Consider the following 17,651-nt stretch of genomic DNA (forward strand, 5'->3'; position numbering starts at 1 on the left):
ACCGCCCCCCTGGGTGCCCCGGGGAAGGAGGAGGCTGGGCTCCCGGGTCGTGCAGTTCCCGAAGAAGCCACGAGGTGGCGCTCTGACCCCGCCAGCAGTAAGCCCAGGAGCCCTGGAGCCTTCCGGGCGATCCTCCGTCCCCCGGGAGGCTTTGCGTGGGGCACGGCAGGGAGCGCAGCGTGTCTGACGGTGTCTGGGGCGGAGGCCAGGACGAGGCCCCCTCCCTGAGTCCCGGCAGCTGCTGCCCCCGCTGCCTGACCCGGCCCGCTTCCTGCATGGCCTTCGGAGACCCTCATTACCGCACCTTCGACGGCCGCCTGCTGCACTTCCAGGGCAGCTGCAGCTACGTGCTGGCCAAGGACTGCCGTGGAGGGGACTTTAGGTGCGCAACTCCCTCTGCCTTCTCCCTGCCCCCTTACACCCGTCCCTGCTGACCACTGCATCTGGGCCTCCCACGCCGCAGCGTGCACGTGACCAACGATGACCGGGGCCGGAGCGGCGTGTCCTGGACCCACGAGGTGGCCGTGCTGCTGGGAGACGTGGCCGTGCGGCTGCTGCAGGCCGGGGCGGTCACGGTGAGTAGAGCCAAGGACCCGGGGAAGGTCGGTCCCGCGCTTTCCTCTCCGCTGTCCCGACGTCGCTCCTCCTCCCGCCTCCCTTCTCCTCCAGGTGGATGGGCGCCCCGTCGCCTTGCCCTTCTTGCAGGAGCCTCTGCTGTATGTGGAGCTGCGGGGGCGTACGGTGATGCTACACGCCCAGCCGGGGCTCCAGGTGCGGCAGGGGCGAGTGGGGTGCAGGGGAGCCTCGGGCCTGTTCAGGTGTCTGTACCTGTAGAGGGAGTGGGGATACCAGCTACCTCCCAGGCCAAATGAGGCCACAGAGGTGAGATAGTTCTGCTGGATTCTGAAGGGAGAAGAGGAATCAGGGTTAGAGACCTCCACGTGTGATGAAAGGAGTTCTGAGCCTGGTTTGCCATCTTGACTCAGCCACCCACACACTGGGGCCCTTAGGCCATTACCTTAAGCCAATCCTCTCTGGGCCTCAGCTTTCCCATCAGTCAAAGGGGGGAAGGGTTGGGAGGGTGGGCAATGTCAACTGCCGTCTCCTGGGTGGTTTCAGAGATTTTTTCCAATTCCCATGTCAAAGAGTAGTTCACTCCCTGGCCTCCAGCAACAAGCACATTTGTAAATTCATAAAATAAGGCTTGTCTACTCTTATGATACAGACTCTAATTATGCTTTGTCCTCGGTAAGGCCTGAATGCCCATGAGAGAGTGACTCTCTGGAAGTGGGTTGCATTTCATGGGGGCGCCGAGTTCACGGAGGATGAGGGGAGAAGGTGCCCTTTTGAGGGAGCTGTAGGTGGCTCTTCATGTCTTCTGTGTTTGCCCAGGGCTGACAGGGCAGGTGCCTACTTGGCCTTGGCCAGGGCAGCCTGCCTTCCAGGAGGCAGCTCCACCCGTCCATTCTCCTCCCCTACAGCAGGGGGCGTGCTGACGCCGCCAGGATGGGCACTGGGCTCCCTGGGGCCCCTGCCTTTCCCCACTCTCCAGTCCCAGCCTCTCTGCACAGGTGCTGTGGGATGGGCAGTCCCAGGTGGAGGTGAGAGTGCCTGGCTCCTACCGGGGCCAGATTTGTGGGCTCTGTGGCAACTTCAATGGCTTTGCCCAGGATGATCTGCGGGGCCCTGAGGGGCTGCTCCTATTCACTGAGGCTGCGTTTGGGAATAGCTGGCAGGTGAGTGGCACAGGAGCTGGGGGGCAGCGGGGAGGCACAGTTGAGCATGAATCTCAGAGCAGCCCTCTGGTATGGAAAGGGAAGTTTGCACACAGGTGGGTTTTGGGGCTTTCAAGGAGGTTTGGGGCCTTCTTGCCTGCTATGGTGCTGGGGGAGGCAGGATGGCGTGTTGAAAGCGGTCTCATCATCTGAATCCCCAAGCCCTGCTTTGCTGCTCATGGACTGTGTGACCTTGGACAAGTCACTTACCTGCTCTGGGCCTTGGTTTGTCCATCTGTAAAATGGGGACAAAGAAAAAGTAGCTGATGCTTCCTTTGCTGTTCTTATAGGGAGGTTTATGAGGCTAAAACAAAATATTTGGTGGAAAGTGGTTTGAAGAACGTAGCACACAAAGGTCGGCTGCCAGTGGATGCTGCCATATAGAGCCGCTTTCCCCACCTAGGTCCCAGAGGGGCCAGGACCTGGTCGGCCCTGTTCTAAGGGCCGTGAGGTGGATCCATGCCGGGCAGCAGGGTACCGTGCCAGGCGTGAGGCCAACGCCCGGTGCGGGGCGCTGAAGTCCTCCCCGTTCAGTCGCTGCCATGCTGTGGTGCCACCAGAGCCCTTCTTTGCCGCCTGCGTGTATGACCTCTGTGCTTGTGGTCCTGGCTCCTTGGCTGACACCTGCCTCTGTGACGCCCTGGAAGCCTATGCCAGCCACTGTCGCCAAGCAGGGGTGACTCCTGCCTGGCGGGGCCCCACGCTCTGCGGTGAGGGGGCAATGCCCAGTGCGAGTTGGGGGAGGGGTGACACGGAGGGCTCAGGTCTGGACAGCGTAGGTACAGGGAGGGTCACGGGGTGGACCTGGTGACTGGGAAGTGACTCTGCCTTCCACTCCACCTGCAGTGGTGGGCTGCCTCCTGGACCGTGGCTTCGTGTTTGATGAGTGTGGCCCACCCTGTCCCCGCACCTGCTTCAACCAGCATGTCCCCCTGGGGGAGCTGGCGGCCCACTGCGTACGGCCCTGTGTTCCTGGCTGCCGGTGCCCCGCAGGCCTGGTGGAGCACGAGGCCCACTGTATCTCACCCGAGGCCTGCCCCCCAGTCCTGCTCACTGGGGACCAGCCACCCAGCACTCTGCCCAACCCCAGCCGGGAGCCCCAGGGGCCACCCTGAGCCAGGACGACACCAACCAGGATTCGTCAGGCTAGAAGTCTCCCCTCGGAGAGAAGCTCCCACACTGCCTGGGCATCGGGAGCCCGGGTCTGGGCCCTACAAAGACCCCAGCCGTGTGGAGTCAGAAGCAGTAAACTAGGGGACTGCCCTAAGGTTTCTCTGTGTATATGTGTGCTGCCTCTGGGTGCTGCGATGGTGGTGTGGGCTCTTTGGAACATGGGGTCCAGAGGTCAGTGTCCCCAGAGTCAGGGTGGTAGCAGCTGTGGGGTGGACTTTGCCCCCTCTCTGCACCTGCATCTCTGGGCTGCCCCTACCTGCCACACCCTGGTGCTGCCTGGGAAACCCTGCGATGGGCAGAAGGAGGACCCAGGTGTCCTGGTTCCAGCCCTGTGTTTACATGTAGCAGGCACGGCCTGTGGCCCCCGTGTGCGGCCCCCTATGGGGCCCTCTGTGGATCCATGAGGAATCCTGCAGGGGCTGAGGAGCACTGGGAAGGGGCTCAGTGCCCACGTGGCATCCCCCTTTCCTTGGGGATATTGAGTGCTCAGGCACCTCCTGGGCCACCCTAAGAGCTGGTGACACAGGGACCCCATGCCTGGGTGGGGCACAGGAGAGACAATGTGTCTGTGATGACATACAGACAAACGTGATGAAATACACACACACAGCCCCCTCAGAAACCCAGATAAACACGTGCATGTATCCTGCGTGTGTTCGTAGCTACACCCACCCCTGATGGACATGTGGGCAGGGGACACACATGTGACTTTCGAAGACATCCTTATAGGGGAAAGAACATGGGTTTTGAAATAGGAAAAAAAAAATCTCTTTCTTTGACAAGAAAAGTCTCTTTTCAAAGAGAACTGTATTTTGAGTTCTCTCTGCCACCTACCGGCTATGTGACCTTGGATTTTTAGGGACCTTAGCTAAAGATTGGGGTTGGGGGGACCCTAGTATTCCAACAGGGAGTGAAGGGAGGGCGTTGGGCTGAACCAAGACACCCCCCTCCCCGCGCCTGCTTGCTCAGCGTGCTTCTGCTGGGGCCCCTTTCATGGAGCGGTTCCAAAGCGGCAGGCAGGCCAGGCTGCTCATGACGGCAGGGGATGCGAAGATTACAGACCATCACATATGCCTCTTCCCTCCCCTTGTCATTACTTCTACAAACTGTGTCCTCATCTGCTGTATCTCGTGTGTTGTGGAGAATAAACAGAGTGACCCATGGACAGCTTGGAGCAAGCACTAGGGAAGCGCGTTACCGCTCACACTCGGGACCACATTTTCCCAGAGCCTGTTTCTCGTGCTGTCTGTCCCCAGATGAGGGAGACAGTGCCATGTGTTAGGTAGGACAACTTACTCTCTGGGGCCCGGTTTTCTTTTCTGTGAAATGGGGATGAAAATGATACCACCTACTTCATAGAGTTGCTTCAAGGAAGGACTACATGTACGTAGCATTTTGTGTCCTGCCATACAGTTACTTGTTGGGAGCTGCTGCCTGTATTGGGCATATATCACATACCATATAATGCAGTTGCCAGCTTCATACATACAGTTGACATTTGAACAACGGGTTTGAACTGCACGGGCCCACTTATACTCAGATTTTTTTCAATGGTAAATACTACAGCACTATACCATCCCAGGTAGGTTGAATCCTCAGATATGGAGGGCAGACTATAAGTTATATGTGGATTTTTGACTGCAAGGAGGGTTGGGCCCCTAACCCCCGTGTTGTTTAAGGGCTAACTGTATGTATAAAATAGATGCTCATTTGGGACTGCAAACACACGCACACATGTCGTTCTCTATCAGGGCCACAGTCCTCACCCCACACTGCCACCCACGTGGCCGAGAAACCTGCGTGAGGGTCAGGTTTCTATGAGACTTGGCTGAGGCCCAGGCCCTGGCTCAGATGTCAGGGCCCTGCGTTACTGCGCTCAGCAGCCCTTGTCTCCTCCTTGCTCCGTCCCCAGCTCCTGATCCTCCTCCTCTCTCCAGGAGCAGCTGGGGGAGGGGAGGGGGGTGGACGTCCTCCCCGGCCCCCTGCCCCATGGAGCAGGCGGCCACACCTGGGGGCCTAGGGCTCCCTTGTAGCCCCAGGCAGGCCTTGGCCCTGTACCAGCACCTCTTCCGGTGCCCTGCAGGCCTGGGCCAGCTCTGGGCTGCCCTGCAGCAGGTGAGGGTGACAGGGCAGCGTCTACGAGGGGGCAGGCTCTCCGTGGGGTCTGACTCCACCTTGCCTCCCCAGGTGGGAGACGGCCGGACCTGTCCCTCAGGCCTCGAACTGCCCACCGTGCTGCTGCAGATGGAGCGGAGCCGGCGGGCCCAGGAGCAGGTAGGCGGCCGTCGGCCAGGGAGGGTGGCAGAGGGCAGGGTGCGTGCCCGCTCACATCCTGGCACCCCACCTTCCTGCAGCTCCTGTGGGATTTGGAGCTGCTGACCGGGGCGGGGCTGGGCCTCTCCTGCCCCCCCTGGGCCCAGTTCTGCGGTCTGAGGGACCAGGCCCGGTGTGCGTGGAGCCAGTGCAGCAAGCCCCGTGGTAGGACGCATGGGGGCTCTGAGCGGCTGACGAGTGGGGTGAGCTGGGGTGTGGCTGAGGGAGGGGGGCGGTCAGTGAAACACTGGGGCGCTTGTAGTGGTTGAGAAGTGGAAGGAATGTGGGCTCTGGAGACAGATGGATCTGGGTTCAAATCTCTGCTCCGACGCTCCCTGTGGACCGAAAGCCTGTTTCCTCAGCTACAAAATGGGGAGGATAATAGCTGTTTTTCAGAGGGCTGCTGGGAGGATTGTGAACTCATCTGTGTAAAGGGTTTAGCACCATGCCTGGCATACAGGACCATTCTGGCTTGCTACCGTTCCACAGTGAACTGTCTTGGTCAAATCAACAGCGTGGTGACACCTAGAAGCCTTCAGACATGGCTGCAGCAAGGGAGGAAAGCAGGCCTGGCGGGGCCCAGAGGGCAGAGGCACTGATGCCCAGGGTGCCCCAGAGATGAGACCCTGAGCAGCCCCAGCCCCAGGCCCCTCCCTCCGGGGCTGGTGGCTGGTCCCACCCTTCTAGGAAGGAGGGTGCTGTGGTGACTGGGAACTGGGATGTGCCTCCCAGTCCCAGCTCAGCCACCAACTGCCTGAGGCCCTTGGGGCAGGTTAGTAGCTTGTAGCAGGAGGGGGTGTTAGTCATGACCACTAAGGAAGTGTCCAGCCAACACTTTTAGCCAAGACTGCAGTCTCATCTGAAGGCTTGAGTGGGCAGGAGGGATCCATTTCCAAGCTCCTTCACTTGGAGGGGAAGGGGCGGGGCGTCACAAGGGCACAGATGCCAGGAGGAGGGATCACTGGGGGCTGTTGTAGAGGCTGCCTGCCACATTGGGGAATGATGCCCTGTAGACTAGGGTACCCCCCCCCCCAATCCTTCCAGAATTCCGGGCTGTGCCCATCGCCCCAGGCTGAGGACTCCCTGAGCCAGGACCGTCAGCTCCTGGAGGGGTGAGTCTCCCAGGGAATTCTGTCCACTCCATGTTGCCACACAAAGTGACCAAACACTGGACCCTTTGCCCCGTCTCCCTCCACAGCCCTGCCCAGCGACCCCTCCTCGTGCCCCCAGATCCTCCCGGGGTTCTCACTCAGTTGTACCCATATGGTTGCCCCACAGCCTCTGGACAGGGTAACCTTGAGTTCCAGCTCCTGGAATCCAGTGGCGGGTGCAGGCGTGGGGAAGGCCTCCGTGGACTGAGTTTCGGTCTTGGGGTGGGAAGGCTCCGCAGCCTGCTGTGGGTGAGGAGTCTGGCAGACAGGCTGCCCCCAGCCAATTGGAGCCCAGATGCAAGAGGTGCACCTGAGGCAGCCTTTGCATTCCTGCAGGGGGCTGGCAAAGGACCCATCGTCAGCCCTGGATCTGAGTGAAGCCAGGTTTGATGCACACCCAAGGTGGGAGAGCCCTGGCATACCTGCAGAAGGGCCCACATCTGGTACGTTGACAGCAGGGCTTTGCAGCCAGGAGAACAGGAGCCCCTGGGCTGGAGCGGCCAGCCTAGGTTGGGAGGAGCGGGGAAGCCCTCACCCCAAGTCCCAGGATTCCAGTCCATCCTCACCTGTTCTTTGCCTCATACCTTTTTGTGGGCTGCCAGGGGCACCCAGGGACAGCAAGTAGGTTTTCTTTTATATGCCAATTCCACCTGATTGGTGCCAGCTGTCTCAGGCACTGTGTCCAGGAGGATTCTGAAGCTAAGCTGGGGCTCAGAGGAGAAAGCGCTGGGAATGACTGTCTGTCCTCCCTGTCCTCCAGCGAGGAGGGAATGGAATGGCAGCTCCAAGCTGCCTAGCTGCCACCCTCATGCCAGGCCCTGGGGAGATACAGGGCACAAAAGAGACTTGGCCAGTCAGTTGTCCTCATCTCTGAGGAGATCACAGCCTAGTGAGAGGGTGTGACAATAAACAGGCAATTAGAATTCAGTGGGATGGATGCTGTGAGCCCTGGGCCTGTTAATTTAATTTAAATGAAACAGGCTGTCAAATGATTTGTTAAATAATAAGCCTAGCAAAGTCATAAGCTTTTAATTGTGACATCATGCATGGGAGAGAGGAGGAAAGTGCCGATGATTATTTTCTGACTGACAGAAAAATTTTTACAAGTATATTATCTCTTGGGAATACATTGATGGGAGACATCTATTACAACATTATAACCAGTGAAATAAATGATCTAGTAAGTCAACAGATCAGAATTACAGAGGGACAGGGTTGGAGGTTATTTTCACAGTTCATGGCAATAATTTCTGAAGGCTTGGGAGTCTTATCAGACCTCTTTGTTCAGAACTCTTCAAAAGACAGATTTGTTTTCACAGAGAACATTCCCATTTGGTTACTGTTATGAATATTCACACATCCATATTGCATAAAGATGGCACTTCTTGTGAGAGTTCTCAATTTAAGACCTTACAAGATCAGGTTCTTCTAAGTAGTTCTATGGATGCAAAACGATGCTTCTTCCTCCACAGCTGCAAAGGAGCAGCGACATTTCATCTCTTTTTTTAGATTCCTTTCGTTAATTATGAAGACTTGCAGTTTTTAGGCTAGCCTCTGGCCTAAAATTCCACTTCTTGAATTTCATTTGGTTTTGCTGTTGGAAACCAAGAAAGAGCTAAAGAGGATTATCGTTAATAATAGGAAAGTCAGGTGCATATTGTGGGGCTGGACAGGCACACAAGGACAAAGTGCGGGTGTCCTTATGAGGGACTGAGGAGCCTGGAAAACAGTCCCTTCCTGCTCCTGGGCCTCCCCTGGCGGTTTTGAGGAAGAGGGTGTGCAGGTTCCTCGGACGTGGTCCTTGGCTGGGAGGATGAGGAAGATGGGGTCGGCTGCTGGCAGGCAAGCCTGAGAAGCAGGCACATAGCAGGCTGTGTAAATAAAGGTGGAATGATGAACTGCGACGGCCTTGAAGTTCCAACACCAGCCCTCAGGGTACCCCACCACCACATCCCCTCACGTGCTGGGGACTCCCTAGGCTTCTTGGTTCCAGTTCTGTGGGATGCGTGTGAGGGCCTGGGACATGAGCAGAGGGCTCTCAACATCTGTCTGTCTCCCTCAGGCTGCTCACAAGAGCTGAACCTCACCACCAGCAGTAGCTTTGGAGAACCAGGAAGCTCAGAGTTCAAGGTGAAAGGGTCAAAGCATCCTGGGCAAGACCCCTCTCAGACTGGGGACAGCAGAGGTGGGGTCTGCCTGGGAGGAGACTGCAGGGGTGAGAAGCCCGCAGCCAGGTGGAAGAAGGGGCCATCACTGAAGCACCTTTTACACTACATAACATGGGTTTTACGAATTTAGGAATCGGGCAAGGGCCCTAATGGAAGTGAGGCCCACTGGGGTAGCCACTGGGGTCTCCAGGCTCCCCTGGGGGAAGTGGCCCTGGCACGAGGATTCCCTCACAAACCTGGGAAAGCTGCTCTTCCTTCCTAGGAGCTGGCCCAGAGGGAAGACGGAGAGCTAGCAGGGCCCATGCCCCAGAGGTCCCATCAACCACCATCCAGAAGCCTCCAGGAGAAGAAGCTGGCTCAGGGAGCCCCAGGGCCCTCAGGCCTCCCCTCCCAGGGCCTGCCAGAACCCCAGGATCCCCTGGAGGGGCTGGGCTGGAGCCTGGGCCAGGAGAGAGCAGAACTAAAGAAACTGCTAAGAACTGAGATTCCTCAGAGTCAGAGAGAGGAGGCCCCTCAGGATCAGAGAGGGAAGGCCCTCCAGGGGGAGGACAAGGAAGTTCCTCAAAGTAAGAGAGAGAAGACAAAGGAGGGTCAGAGTGGGGAGGCCCCTCAGGCTCTGAGGGAAGAGGTCTCGGAAGGTCAAAGGTGTGAGAACAAAGAGGCTCCTCGAGGTCAAAGCGGAAGTCGCCTTAAGTGCCGGAGAAAGGAGGCCTTCCCGGAGCAGAGTGAGGATTCTCCTCAGGGCCCGGAAGTGAAGATGCTTCAGTCTTCGGAGCGCAGAGGCCGTGTCTCACAAGCCTGGGAGGTGGCTCGGGGAGAGGCACCTATGCCATCCCGGGAGGAAGGCGGCCCCCTGGGAATTCCGGAGGGCTTCTGCAGGTCCCTGGGAGAACAGACGCCGCAGCCTGGGGGAAGGGAGGGCCCGGACCCGCGGGGAAGGACCACCCAGCTGAGGCAGGTTAAGACCGGTGGCCCGAGAGGAGAGAGCGCAGCGGCCGTGAGAGAGCAGGGGCCCGCCCGGTAAGGGGCGCCGGCTCCCCTTACGCCCCCGGGGCCTCCGGCCCGGCCGCCGCTCCCACGCCCAGGAGCGGTGTTGCTAGCGGCCCTACGCACTGGTGGTTCCGGGCAGCGGGAGCGCCCCGCAGCTCTCCCAGGGCACCCGGGCCTGCTGAGCGATCCGCACTCGCTTCAGGGCCTGGGAGGAAGCCCTGGCCCCGCGGAGCAGGAGCTGGGCGGCTCCATAGTGCTCCCGGGCGCCCTCGGGGGGCGGAGGGGAGGTGCCGAGGCCCCCAGAGCCTCGAAGACCGCGTGGCCCGAGTCCCCGAGCAGGGACAGGCCGTCGGCGGGCGTGAGCGCGGCGCAGCAGGAGACGGCTCTGCAGCGGCTGCTGGAGATGCACAGTGAGGCCAGACGTCGGCGGCAGCAGGACCGCGAGCAGCAGCGGCTCCGGGTGCGCGGCCGGGCCGGGAGGGCGGGGCACCGGGGGGCGGCCGATCGGCTGCTGACAGACGCCTCCTCCAGGTCTTGGAACGCCTCCGCATCGCCAGGAACCGCCACTGCCGCGTGCACCCCTTGGGACCCCCACCGAGCCCGGCTCAGCTCCCACCACAGGCAAGACCCCTAGGAGAAGGCGGTGGGGCCGCCAAAACCCTGCCTGGGCGGTGCGCGGGGCGCGACCTGGGTCCCTTTGACTTGCGCGCACCGCGCTCTTGCGATGACCCCTGCGGAGCGGGAGGGGCCGGCCTGCCCGGGTGCTGCCCTCTGCTGGCCGCATCGAGCCCCGGGGCTGGGAGGCGCGGCGCTCAGCCCTCGGCCCCGCCCCAGGAGGACGCGGCCGGGCAGCGGCGCGCCCTGCGGGAGCAGCTGAAGCAGATACAACGGGAGAGGACCGGGCGGCTGCGAGCCCTCGGGGCCAGGTGAGGGGGCGGGCGGGGAGGCTTGTGGGGTGGTGGCGGTCCCTTTTGCCTGGCATCTGGGATGAAAGGCCACTCTTCCCACAGGAACACCCAGAACTTCCAGCAGCTACTGTGGCCCCCTGGCTCTGAGGAGCCTGCGCCTGGAGAGCATCGCTCACTCTTCCCAGCCCCCTCTGGTCACTGCTGAATCCTCAAAGGGACGATTAAAGAGACGGGGATTTAAGGAAAGAGCAAGAGGGCAACCTGTAGGTCAGAGGTAGTTTCAGAAAGGCCCAGAACGCAGCCTCAGGGCCTGGGAGAGCCAGACACAGACACACATGGCACTTTTGGCCCAGCAAGTGTGTTATTTCTTCTTCCCTCCCCTAAGCCCACTGCCTGGCCCACGGTCAGAGGGCCAGGTCCTGGGGGTCAAGCAGTGCGAAGGCCCCATTCTTGCGGAAGAAAGATTCAGTGCGGCACATCTTGCAGGAGACCAGTTCTTGCTTCACTGGGGGGCCTGGGAAAAGATGTCAGAGGCCAGGAATGGATTCCTGGGAAAGGAACTCGCAGAGCCCGGGAGCCCTGCCTGCATAACCCTAGGAATCTGCCTGTGTTGTATCCACTTTGTAAGTGTGAAAAAATAAAAAGAAGTGCTTCCGAGGAGTGGGGGCTATGGGGAAACAGGGAGCTGGCTGGCTGCCCGGATCAGCAGTGATGGCCAAATGCCAGTCAGCTGGGTGCCAGCATTTCCCCCAGCCTCAGAATCCTCCATGGAGGCGGGTGGTGGGACTCCCAGCCGTGCTTGTTACAGACAGAGCTAGACTTCTCTGGGGCAGACAGGGCTTCTTTCTACCTCCTGCTCCCCTTTTGGGGTTCACCTCCTGCTTTCATTTGGAAATTGCTCCCTTTCCTCCCCACTTAGGGCCCTGGGGGAAGTAGGGGGATATTTTTTAGGCAAAATTTCAACTGTGTTTATCACCAACCATCCACCTTTTCTGTGCAGGAGCTGGAGAAAACATGTGACTGAGTAGTCTCACTTGAAATTCATGACCACAGACAGCAAAGGGACATGTCTCATCACCCAGCAAACCCACAACACTCCCTGGCATATTATTTTCCCCACACCTTGACTCTTCATCTCAAACTGCACCATTGCCTTCGCTCCTCTCCTGCCCAGCTGATGACCATGACTCAATCCAGATGGACAGCCTTCTGGCCAATACCATCTCCCTACCCCTCGCTGTGTCCTCTGCCTTCTCCAGTTTGATCCAGCCTCTGGAGCTCCCTGGGTAAGCCCACCCAGTCTCGGGGCTTTAAAGAGCACCTATATTCTGATGACCCCCAAAACTGCATCTTCAGCTCTGACTTCCCTCCATAGGGTGACTCCCATACACAGCCGACTCGCCGACACCTCCAGCGCAAAACACCCAACACTGACCTGTCTTCACACCCCCCCAGCCCTGCCCCCCCCACCAGCCTCCCCTGCTGTAGCTGCTTCAGCCGAACACCTGGGCATGGCCATTGCATTCTCTTTCCTTGTCTCATTCAAACCATCAGTAAGTTCTCTTGATTCTTCCTCCAAAACATATCCGGAATCTATTTCAGCTCTACCACTAATCACCCTAGCCCAAGCCATCATCATCTCTTGCCAGGATAGCTCAGCCATCTGCCAGAGTCTACTCTTGTCCCTAAAAAGGCCATTACCTACAGAATAGGGTGATTTTTTTTTTTTTTAGGGTGATTTTTTTTTAAAAAGTATATCACCATCATTTACCTGCTTAAAACTCTCCATGGCTTCCCCTTGAATTTAGAGTAAAACCCAAACTCCTCCTCCTTGTCATTTAGCTCACTCAGCCTTTAGGTCCCCAGAGAGGCCTTTCCTGACAGTCCAGTCTAAAGCCGCACACGCCCCCGTCCCCCTCCCCCACCATGCCTAGTTTCATCATGGAACCTGGCCCTCTCTTGCTCTTATGTTTATGGCCTGGACCCTCCACTAGAATGGACGTCCCCGAAAGGAGTGTCCATGTGCCTTGTGTGTCTAGCGCCGAGAGTGCTGCCTGGCTTGTGGCAGGTGCTCTGTGTTTGTGAGGTGAATAATTTCCGGGAGGTTAGGGCTCACCCAGCTGCCAGCCATATGTGAAGTTGGTGGTGATGGGGAAGAGGTAGCGCCTCTCTGGCATGTCCAGTTTTCGGGTGTTGAGGTAGCGGTAGCGGCCCTGAAAGTCGTGGGAGATGCCTTCATACAGCAGGGCCCGGGTGGCAGGCAGGACTGGGTACATTTCTGACTGAATAGGAGCCTCCAGGGCAGGGCTGGGGGCCTTGGAAGGAACTGCTTTGGGGGCGGGCGGGGGTGAGAGTGGGGCTTTGGGGGGCAAGGCGGGCAGCTTGAGGGGTACGTGGGCTGCAGTCTTAGCCTTCTGCTTGGCCTTCACCATCGACCCATACTTGTGGTGCCATTCACAGCGCAACATCTTCTCCCTCAGATACTCCTCCTTCCAGAAGTTCTGCCACACTGTGTCCATGTTAAGTTGCCGAGACATGGTGGCAAAGGAAGGAGCAGGACCAGGGTGACTGCAGCTGAGGGGTGAGCACAGCAAGCAGAGCCCTTCTGACAGCAGGTGGCTGCCCAGGGACAGTCGCTCGGCAACCGAGCCTCACCTCACACAGGGCCATGCCCTCAGTACGCCTCACATGCCTTGCTTGCTGAGGCAGCCTCAGGCCGGGGCCCGCCGGCTAAGAGCCTTGATCCCCAAACCTCTTGCTTGACCCAGGCTAGTATCACAGGCTTCCAGGTTTCCTGTGATTTCTGCTTCCTTCCCTTGAGGTCTGGTCCCCTCCCAGCCAATACAGACTCAAGCTGGGGTGCCAGGGGACTGGACGCAAGCCTCCTTCCCTTCCTCCCTGCCAGAGCTGGCTACCTTTAATTCAGAGGACCAATCTGGCACAATCTTCCTGGTCCAACTCCTCTATGCCTGGATCTTTGGCAGAACCTTTTCCAGCCCTGCCAATCGAATCCACTCCCCCACCCCCTCCCTGCAACAGCTTCATCCCACACGTGTCCTTTCTAGCACACAGCCTCAGATCCGAGAGAAGCAAGAACATTAATTTAACATCAACAAGGACACTGTGTAACAGCACAGAGAAGAGGTAATGGAGAGAAGACGCTCAGGCTTCCTGTACCCTAACCAGCCTTGATTTTAATGGCAGAGCCCCAGCAAACCGGAAGCACCTCACCTAGCCTCTCGGTGGAGTGGGAAGGGGCAGGGAATTGGAACTCAGAGGCTCGAATCTTAGAGGAGGGCTGATGGCAAGCCTGGGGAGAGGCCGCGTGGCTGAGGGGAGTCCCCTAGCGCAGGTCTTCGGCCGTGAACATGCCCCTGGCCCTGCGCAGGATGGAGTCCTTGGCAGCATCATAGGGGTGCTCCTTGGATGGGATCTCCAGCACGGCCGGAATGGAGCGCTGGTGGGCATCGAGCGCGTGCCGCACCATCTCTGCGATGTACTGGTTGATGAGGATGATGCCGATGTCGTCCCGGTTTAGAAACTGCCTGTAGGGAGAGATGAGAAGGGAGTCCAAGGCAGCCCGCTCTGAGTTGGTGGGCTGGGCTGCAGAGGGGAACAAGCTCGATCCAGAGAGTGCAATGGACAAGGATGCTACACTAAACTCTCTTCATTCTATTTAGAATCAATTTCAGTCCAAAGCTAAGGGCCATGGCTTCTACTTCCCCTGCTTGGAAGGCTCCCAACTGAACTGCTAAGGAAGATGAGGGTGCATGCTGGTGTATTCCTTACGCTGCCTTTGGGTAAGAAAGGAAGAGGATAAGAATATACACGTCTGTCCCTTTGTATCTGCATAAAGAAAAAGCAGAAAGATAAGGAAAAAACTAAGTGGTTATGGGGTGGAGGAAGGAGGTAATGAAGTAGAAGAGGTCGGGTTGCGAGTGTGACTTCTCAATGTATATACCTTTTAAATATTAATTTGTAAACCACATGAACCTTTCAAAAGAAAACAGATTAAATTTTTTAAGGTTGAGGGGGCGCTGTTCAGACCACTCAAGGTCTATGCTGATGAGGGCAGGGGGTGGGTCAGAGGGGAAGTTTGGCCTGAGCCAAGAACACAACACAGGAAGAGGAAAATCAGTAACGAAGGAATCACACTTTCCACACAGAGAGAACCCGGCACCGGGCTCTTACTTTCTTGTGATCAACCACCCACTCATTAATTTATTTACTCGTTAAAAACTGTTTACTGAGCAGCTACTCTTTGCCAGACACTAGGGCAGGTTAGACTTGATGACTTCTGAGATCCCTTTTGGCTGGAAACTTGGGAAATTCTTGAAGTAAAATTTGTCCTTCTCTCATGACAACTTGGGTCACTTTACCAGACTGCTTAGAGATCAGCAGAAATCAGCCTCCCGGGTCAGAGCCTATCACACCCCAGGCAGCAGGAACCAGTCTCAGCCGGTAGCTCAGGGCTGGGCTGTTTAGGGGGAAACAAGCGAGAGTGGTTTGTTCCTGGGACTTGGCACAGGGGCCCTAGAGAAGGGGTGTGGGAAAGAATAGGGGGCTGGCACCCTCAACTCTAGTCACCAGGACACTTCCTGGATTAAGGGACATACCTGCACCCACATTTTGAAGCTATTGCTCTTAACCCAGAACAGGAAGTGAAGATTTGAAGTGCCTGGTCTCAGCAGAAGGTAGGACAGTCCTGATATTGTCCGCTGTGCTCAGGACAACGGGAAATTCCAAGCCGACTGAGGAGAGCTACACAGGCAGAGTGTAGCCCTGGCTTAAGAAAGGCAAAAAGGGTGGGACTGGGTTCAAATCCCTGCTCGCTCTCGTCTGAATCACAGAGTGTGCCTTAACCGCTCTGAACTTTAGTTTTCTCACCAGTAAGTGGGAATAACCCCTACCTCACAAGACGATTGTGAGCCTCTGAGGGAGATGAAAATACAGGAAAGCCCGAGCCCACTGCCCGTGTGTTCACTGAGTGTGTGGTTTCTTTAGGTGTCAACTCGCAAGAGTCGAGTGCTTGCAATGCCCGGAGCCTGCTCTACGGGTGAACTGGGGGAGCCCCTGCAGGGGAGCTGAGACTAGCCCCCTCCGGGCCTGGACGCTCCGGACGCTCAGCTCTGGCGGGCCAGGTTGGGCCAAGGGGCGGCGCCCGCCCGTCACGAGCTCTGTTCCCCTTCTTTCATGACACACGGTCATGTGACAGGGGGGAGTTTGTGGACCCGACATAGCCCCGGTCCCACCGAGGCCCAAAAGGGAACTTGGGACGCGGAGACCCCCCTCTCCAGAAGGGGAGGTGGACCGACTTCCCCGACCCTCGAGGACGGGGTCTGACACTTCGGCCAAGGTCTGGAAGCCCATGGCCGCCCCCGCCTTCTCCCCGCGCTCCCACCAGGCAGCTGAGGGTCCCGTTCAGGCCTCGCGGGCTACCGTACCGGAAAGTGTCTTCGATCTCATTGATGGTAGTATCTTTCTCCACCACCAGGAAATTAGGGTGGCGGTTCTTGTTAAGCTCCCCTATGCCGCCCAGCAGGAAGCCAGTCACCGTGTCCTCGTCTCCGATCACCGCAATTAGCTTCCCCCTCCCCGCCATCCTTTCAGTCCGGCAACGATCAGCCGCAACCTCCGGGTGTCACCAAAGCCCCGCCTCGGCAGCGTACATCCTTTTCGGCCGCACCCCCAGTCTTTCGACATGCGCAGTTCCACCACTCCGCCTCCCGGGACATGCGCGTTAAGAGCAAAAGCGCCTGAATCCGAATACGACTGCGCCTTAAAGGGAGGTCCGAACCGGCGGGCTACGATTCCCAGAAGTCCGCGCGGCGTCGCCGTCTCTCGGAGGCGCGTTCGATCGGTAAGTTCGACAAACGTGTTGAGGCTACTGCTGTTAGGCGCCGAGACGCCAAGGAAAAGACGGTTCCTATTCTCGAGAGTAAGGTCCGAGTCTGTATCGTGTATGTATGTAACTGTGACACAACTAGTGTTATTTATTCAGTTAATGAAAGGATGGGCAAGTTAATGATGATACTCTCTAGTGAGGTAGAGCGTTGACAAAGCAGTGTGTCAATTGCTAAAACGTGAGAAGTACGTGGAAGCACACATCAGGTGTAACTAACCCATGGGAGAGGGGGCGCGCAGAGAAGGTCGCCAGCAGGATGAAGGGCTAGAGATGAGGACGAGAGGTTGTTTTCAGGAAGAGGAGCAGCACGTGCAAAGCCTTAGCGGGGACTAGAAAGAATAAGTGCCTTTAAGAAAAGATAAAGAATCTGGAAGTTATCCTGAGGACAAAGTTGTTCTGAAGCCACTGAAGGATTTTAAGCAAGAGAATGATATGGCCAGGTTTATGTTTTAGCGATAGCATTGAGACCGTGCTGTGTGTGGAGGTAAGACTAAGGTGGAGAAACCATTGTGGTGAGAGATGATGGTGGCCAGAAAGAAGCCAGGGAGTGGGGATGGGGAATGTGAGAGTCAGCTGGAGTCAAGAGATATTTAGAGACAAAAATGGACAGAACTGGGTTTGGGATTGGTTATGTTTGGGAAGTTAGACCAGGTGACTTCCAAGTTTCTGGCCTGTGCAGCTAGGTGGACAGGAGTAACATTCCTCAGAGAGTGAACTCTATGTATGAGATGAACATGTCGAAGGAGAGAGGTCTGCTCGCTCCTCCACCCTTTTAACAAAAAGGCATCCTGCATCTGGCATGTGATTTGCAAGTTTAGAGCACTTGAGACATCCAGATGGTCTGGGCTAGTGGGTTATCTGTGTGATGGGCCTGGGATTTGGACATACCTGGTTTGAATCTCGACCCTGCTACTTAGAGGTATGATTTGGGACTCATCACCAAAGTTCTCAGGACCTTGATCTCTTCAGATAATACTATGTCTACCTCATAGGCTGTTAGGATTAAGTGAGGTGGAGGCACTAAATGCTCAGCACCCGTGGCCATACTGCAGTTGGGGGAGAACGGCTGAGCTGGATATCCATAAACACATCCACTCACAGGTGGAGGGCAGCTGAAGCTGAGGAGGCCAGCGAACCTTGCAGGAAAACGCTCCCATCTGGGGGCGAGGTGGGAGGGAAGGCAGAGAGTGAGGAAGGGTGCCTGTAGAAGCACCTGGCTCAGTGCCTGGCACAGAGCTGACTCTTAACGGCCACGAATGGTTGGGTAC

At 57.4% G+C, this 17,651-nt stretch overlaps 3 protein-coding genes across 4 annotated transcripts in view; 1 reads left to right on the forward strand and 2 right to left on the reverse strand.

Annotated features, from left to right (window-relative positions):
• Positions 1 to 9,604, forward strand: part of KCP (kielin cysteine rich BMP regulator) — a 31,880-nt gene extending 22,276 nt beyond the window's left edge. Inside the window, exons 37-46 of one of the 2 annotated variants that reach the window (XM_057550273.1) lie at positions 210 to 382; positions 464 to 575; positions 670 to 771; positions 1,572 to 1,736; positions 5,136 to 5,222; positions 5,303 to 5,464; positions 6,306 to 6,373; positions 6,749 to 6,855; positions 8,475 to 8,542; positions 8,843 to 9,604. In XM_057550273.1, the coding sequence (XP_057406256.1) occupies positions 210 to 382; positions 464 to 575; positions 670 to 771; positions 1,572 to 1,736; positions 5,136 to 5,222; positions 5,303 to 5,464; positions 6,306 to 6,373; positions 6,749 to 6,855; positions 8,475 to 8,542; positions 8,843 to 9,604 (1,806 nt within the window). Of the gene's footprint in view, positions 1 to 209; positions 383 to 463; positions 576 to 669; positions 772 to 1,571; positions 1,737 to 2,178; positions 2,486 to 2,621; positions 3,012 to 5,135; positions 5,223 to 5,302; positions 5,465 to 6,305; positions 6,374 to 6,748; positions 6,856 to 8,474; positions 8,543 to 8,842 lie in introns of those variants that run through there. The other variant, XM_057550274.1, reaches the window with a different exon arrangement.
• A 1,278-nt stretch (positions 9,605 to 10,882) lies between these two features.
• On the reverse strand, positions 10,883 to 13,056 carry SPMIP1 (sperm microtubule inner protein 1). Its single transcript, XM_028165180.2, has 2 exons — positions 12,595 to 13,056; positions 10,883 to 10,992 (listed from the first exon to the last, which is right to left on the reverse strand). Exons 1-2 carry the CDS (start codon positions 13,013 to 13,015, stop codon positions 10,883 to 10,885), a joined length of 531 nt encoding a protein of 176 aa, XP_028020981.2. The 5' UTR covers positions 13,016 to 13,056.
• A 594-nt stretch (positions 13,057 to 13,650) lies between these two features.
• ATP6V1F (ATPase H+ transporting V1 subunit F) lies at positions 13,651 to 16,181 on the reverse strand. Its single transcript, XM_007177189.3, has 2 exons — positions 15,923 to 16,181; positions 13,651 to 14,023 (listed from the first exon to the last, which is right to left on the reverse strand). Exons 1-2 carry the CDS (start codon positions 16,078 to 16,080, stop codon positions 13,822 to 13,824), a joined length of 360 nt encoding a protein of 119 aa, XP_007177251.1. The 5' UTR covers positions 16,081 to 16,181; the 3' UTR covers positions 13,651 to 13,821.
• Positions 16,182 to 17,651: the final 1,470 nt, after the last annotated feature.

The sequence above is a fragment of the Balaenoptera acutorostrata genome, chromosome 7, assembly GCF_949987535.1.
Source record: "Balaenoptera acutorostrata chromosome 7, mBalAcu1.1, whole genome shotgun sequence".
NCBI lineage: Eukaryota > Metazoa > Chordata > Mammalia > Artiodactyla > Balaenopteridae > Balaenoptera > Balaenoptera acutorostrata.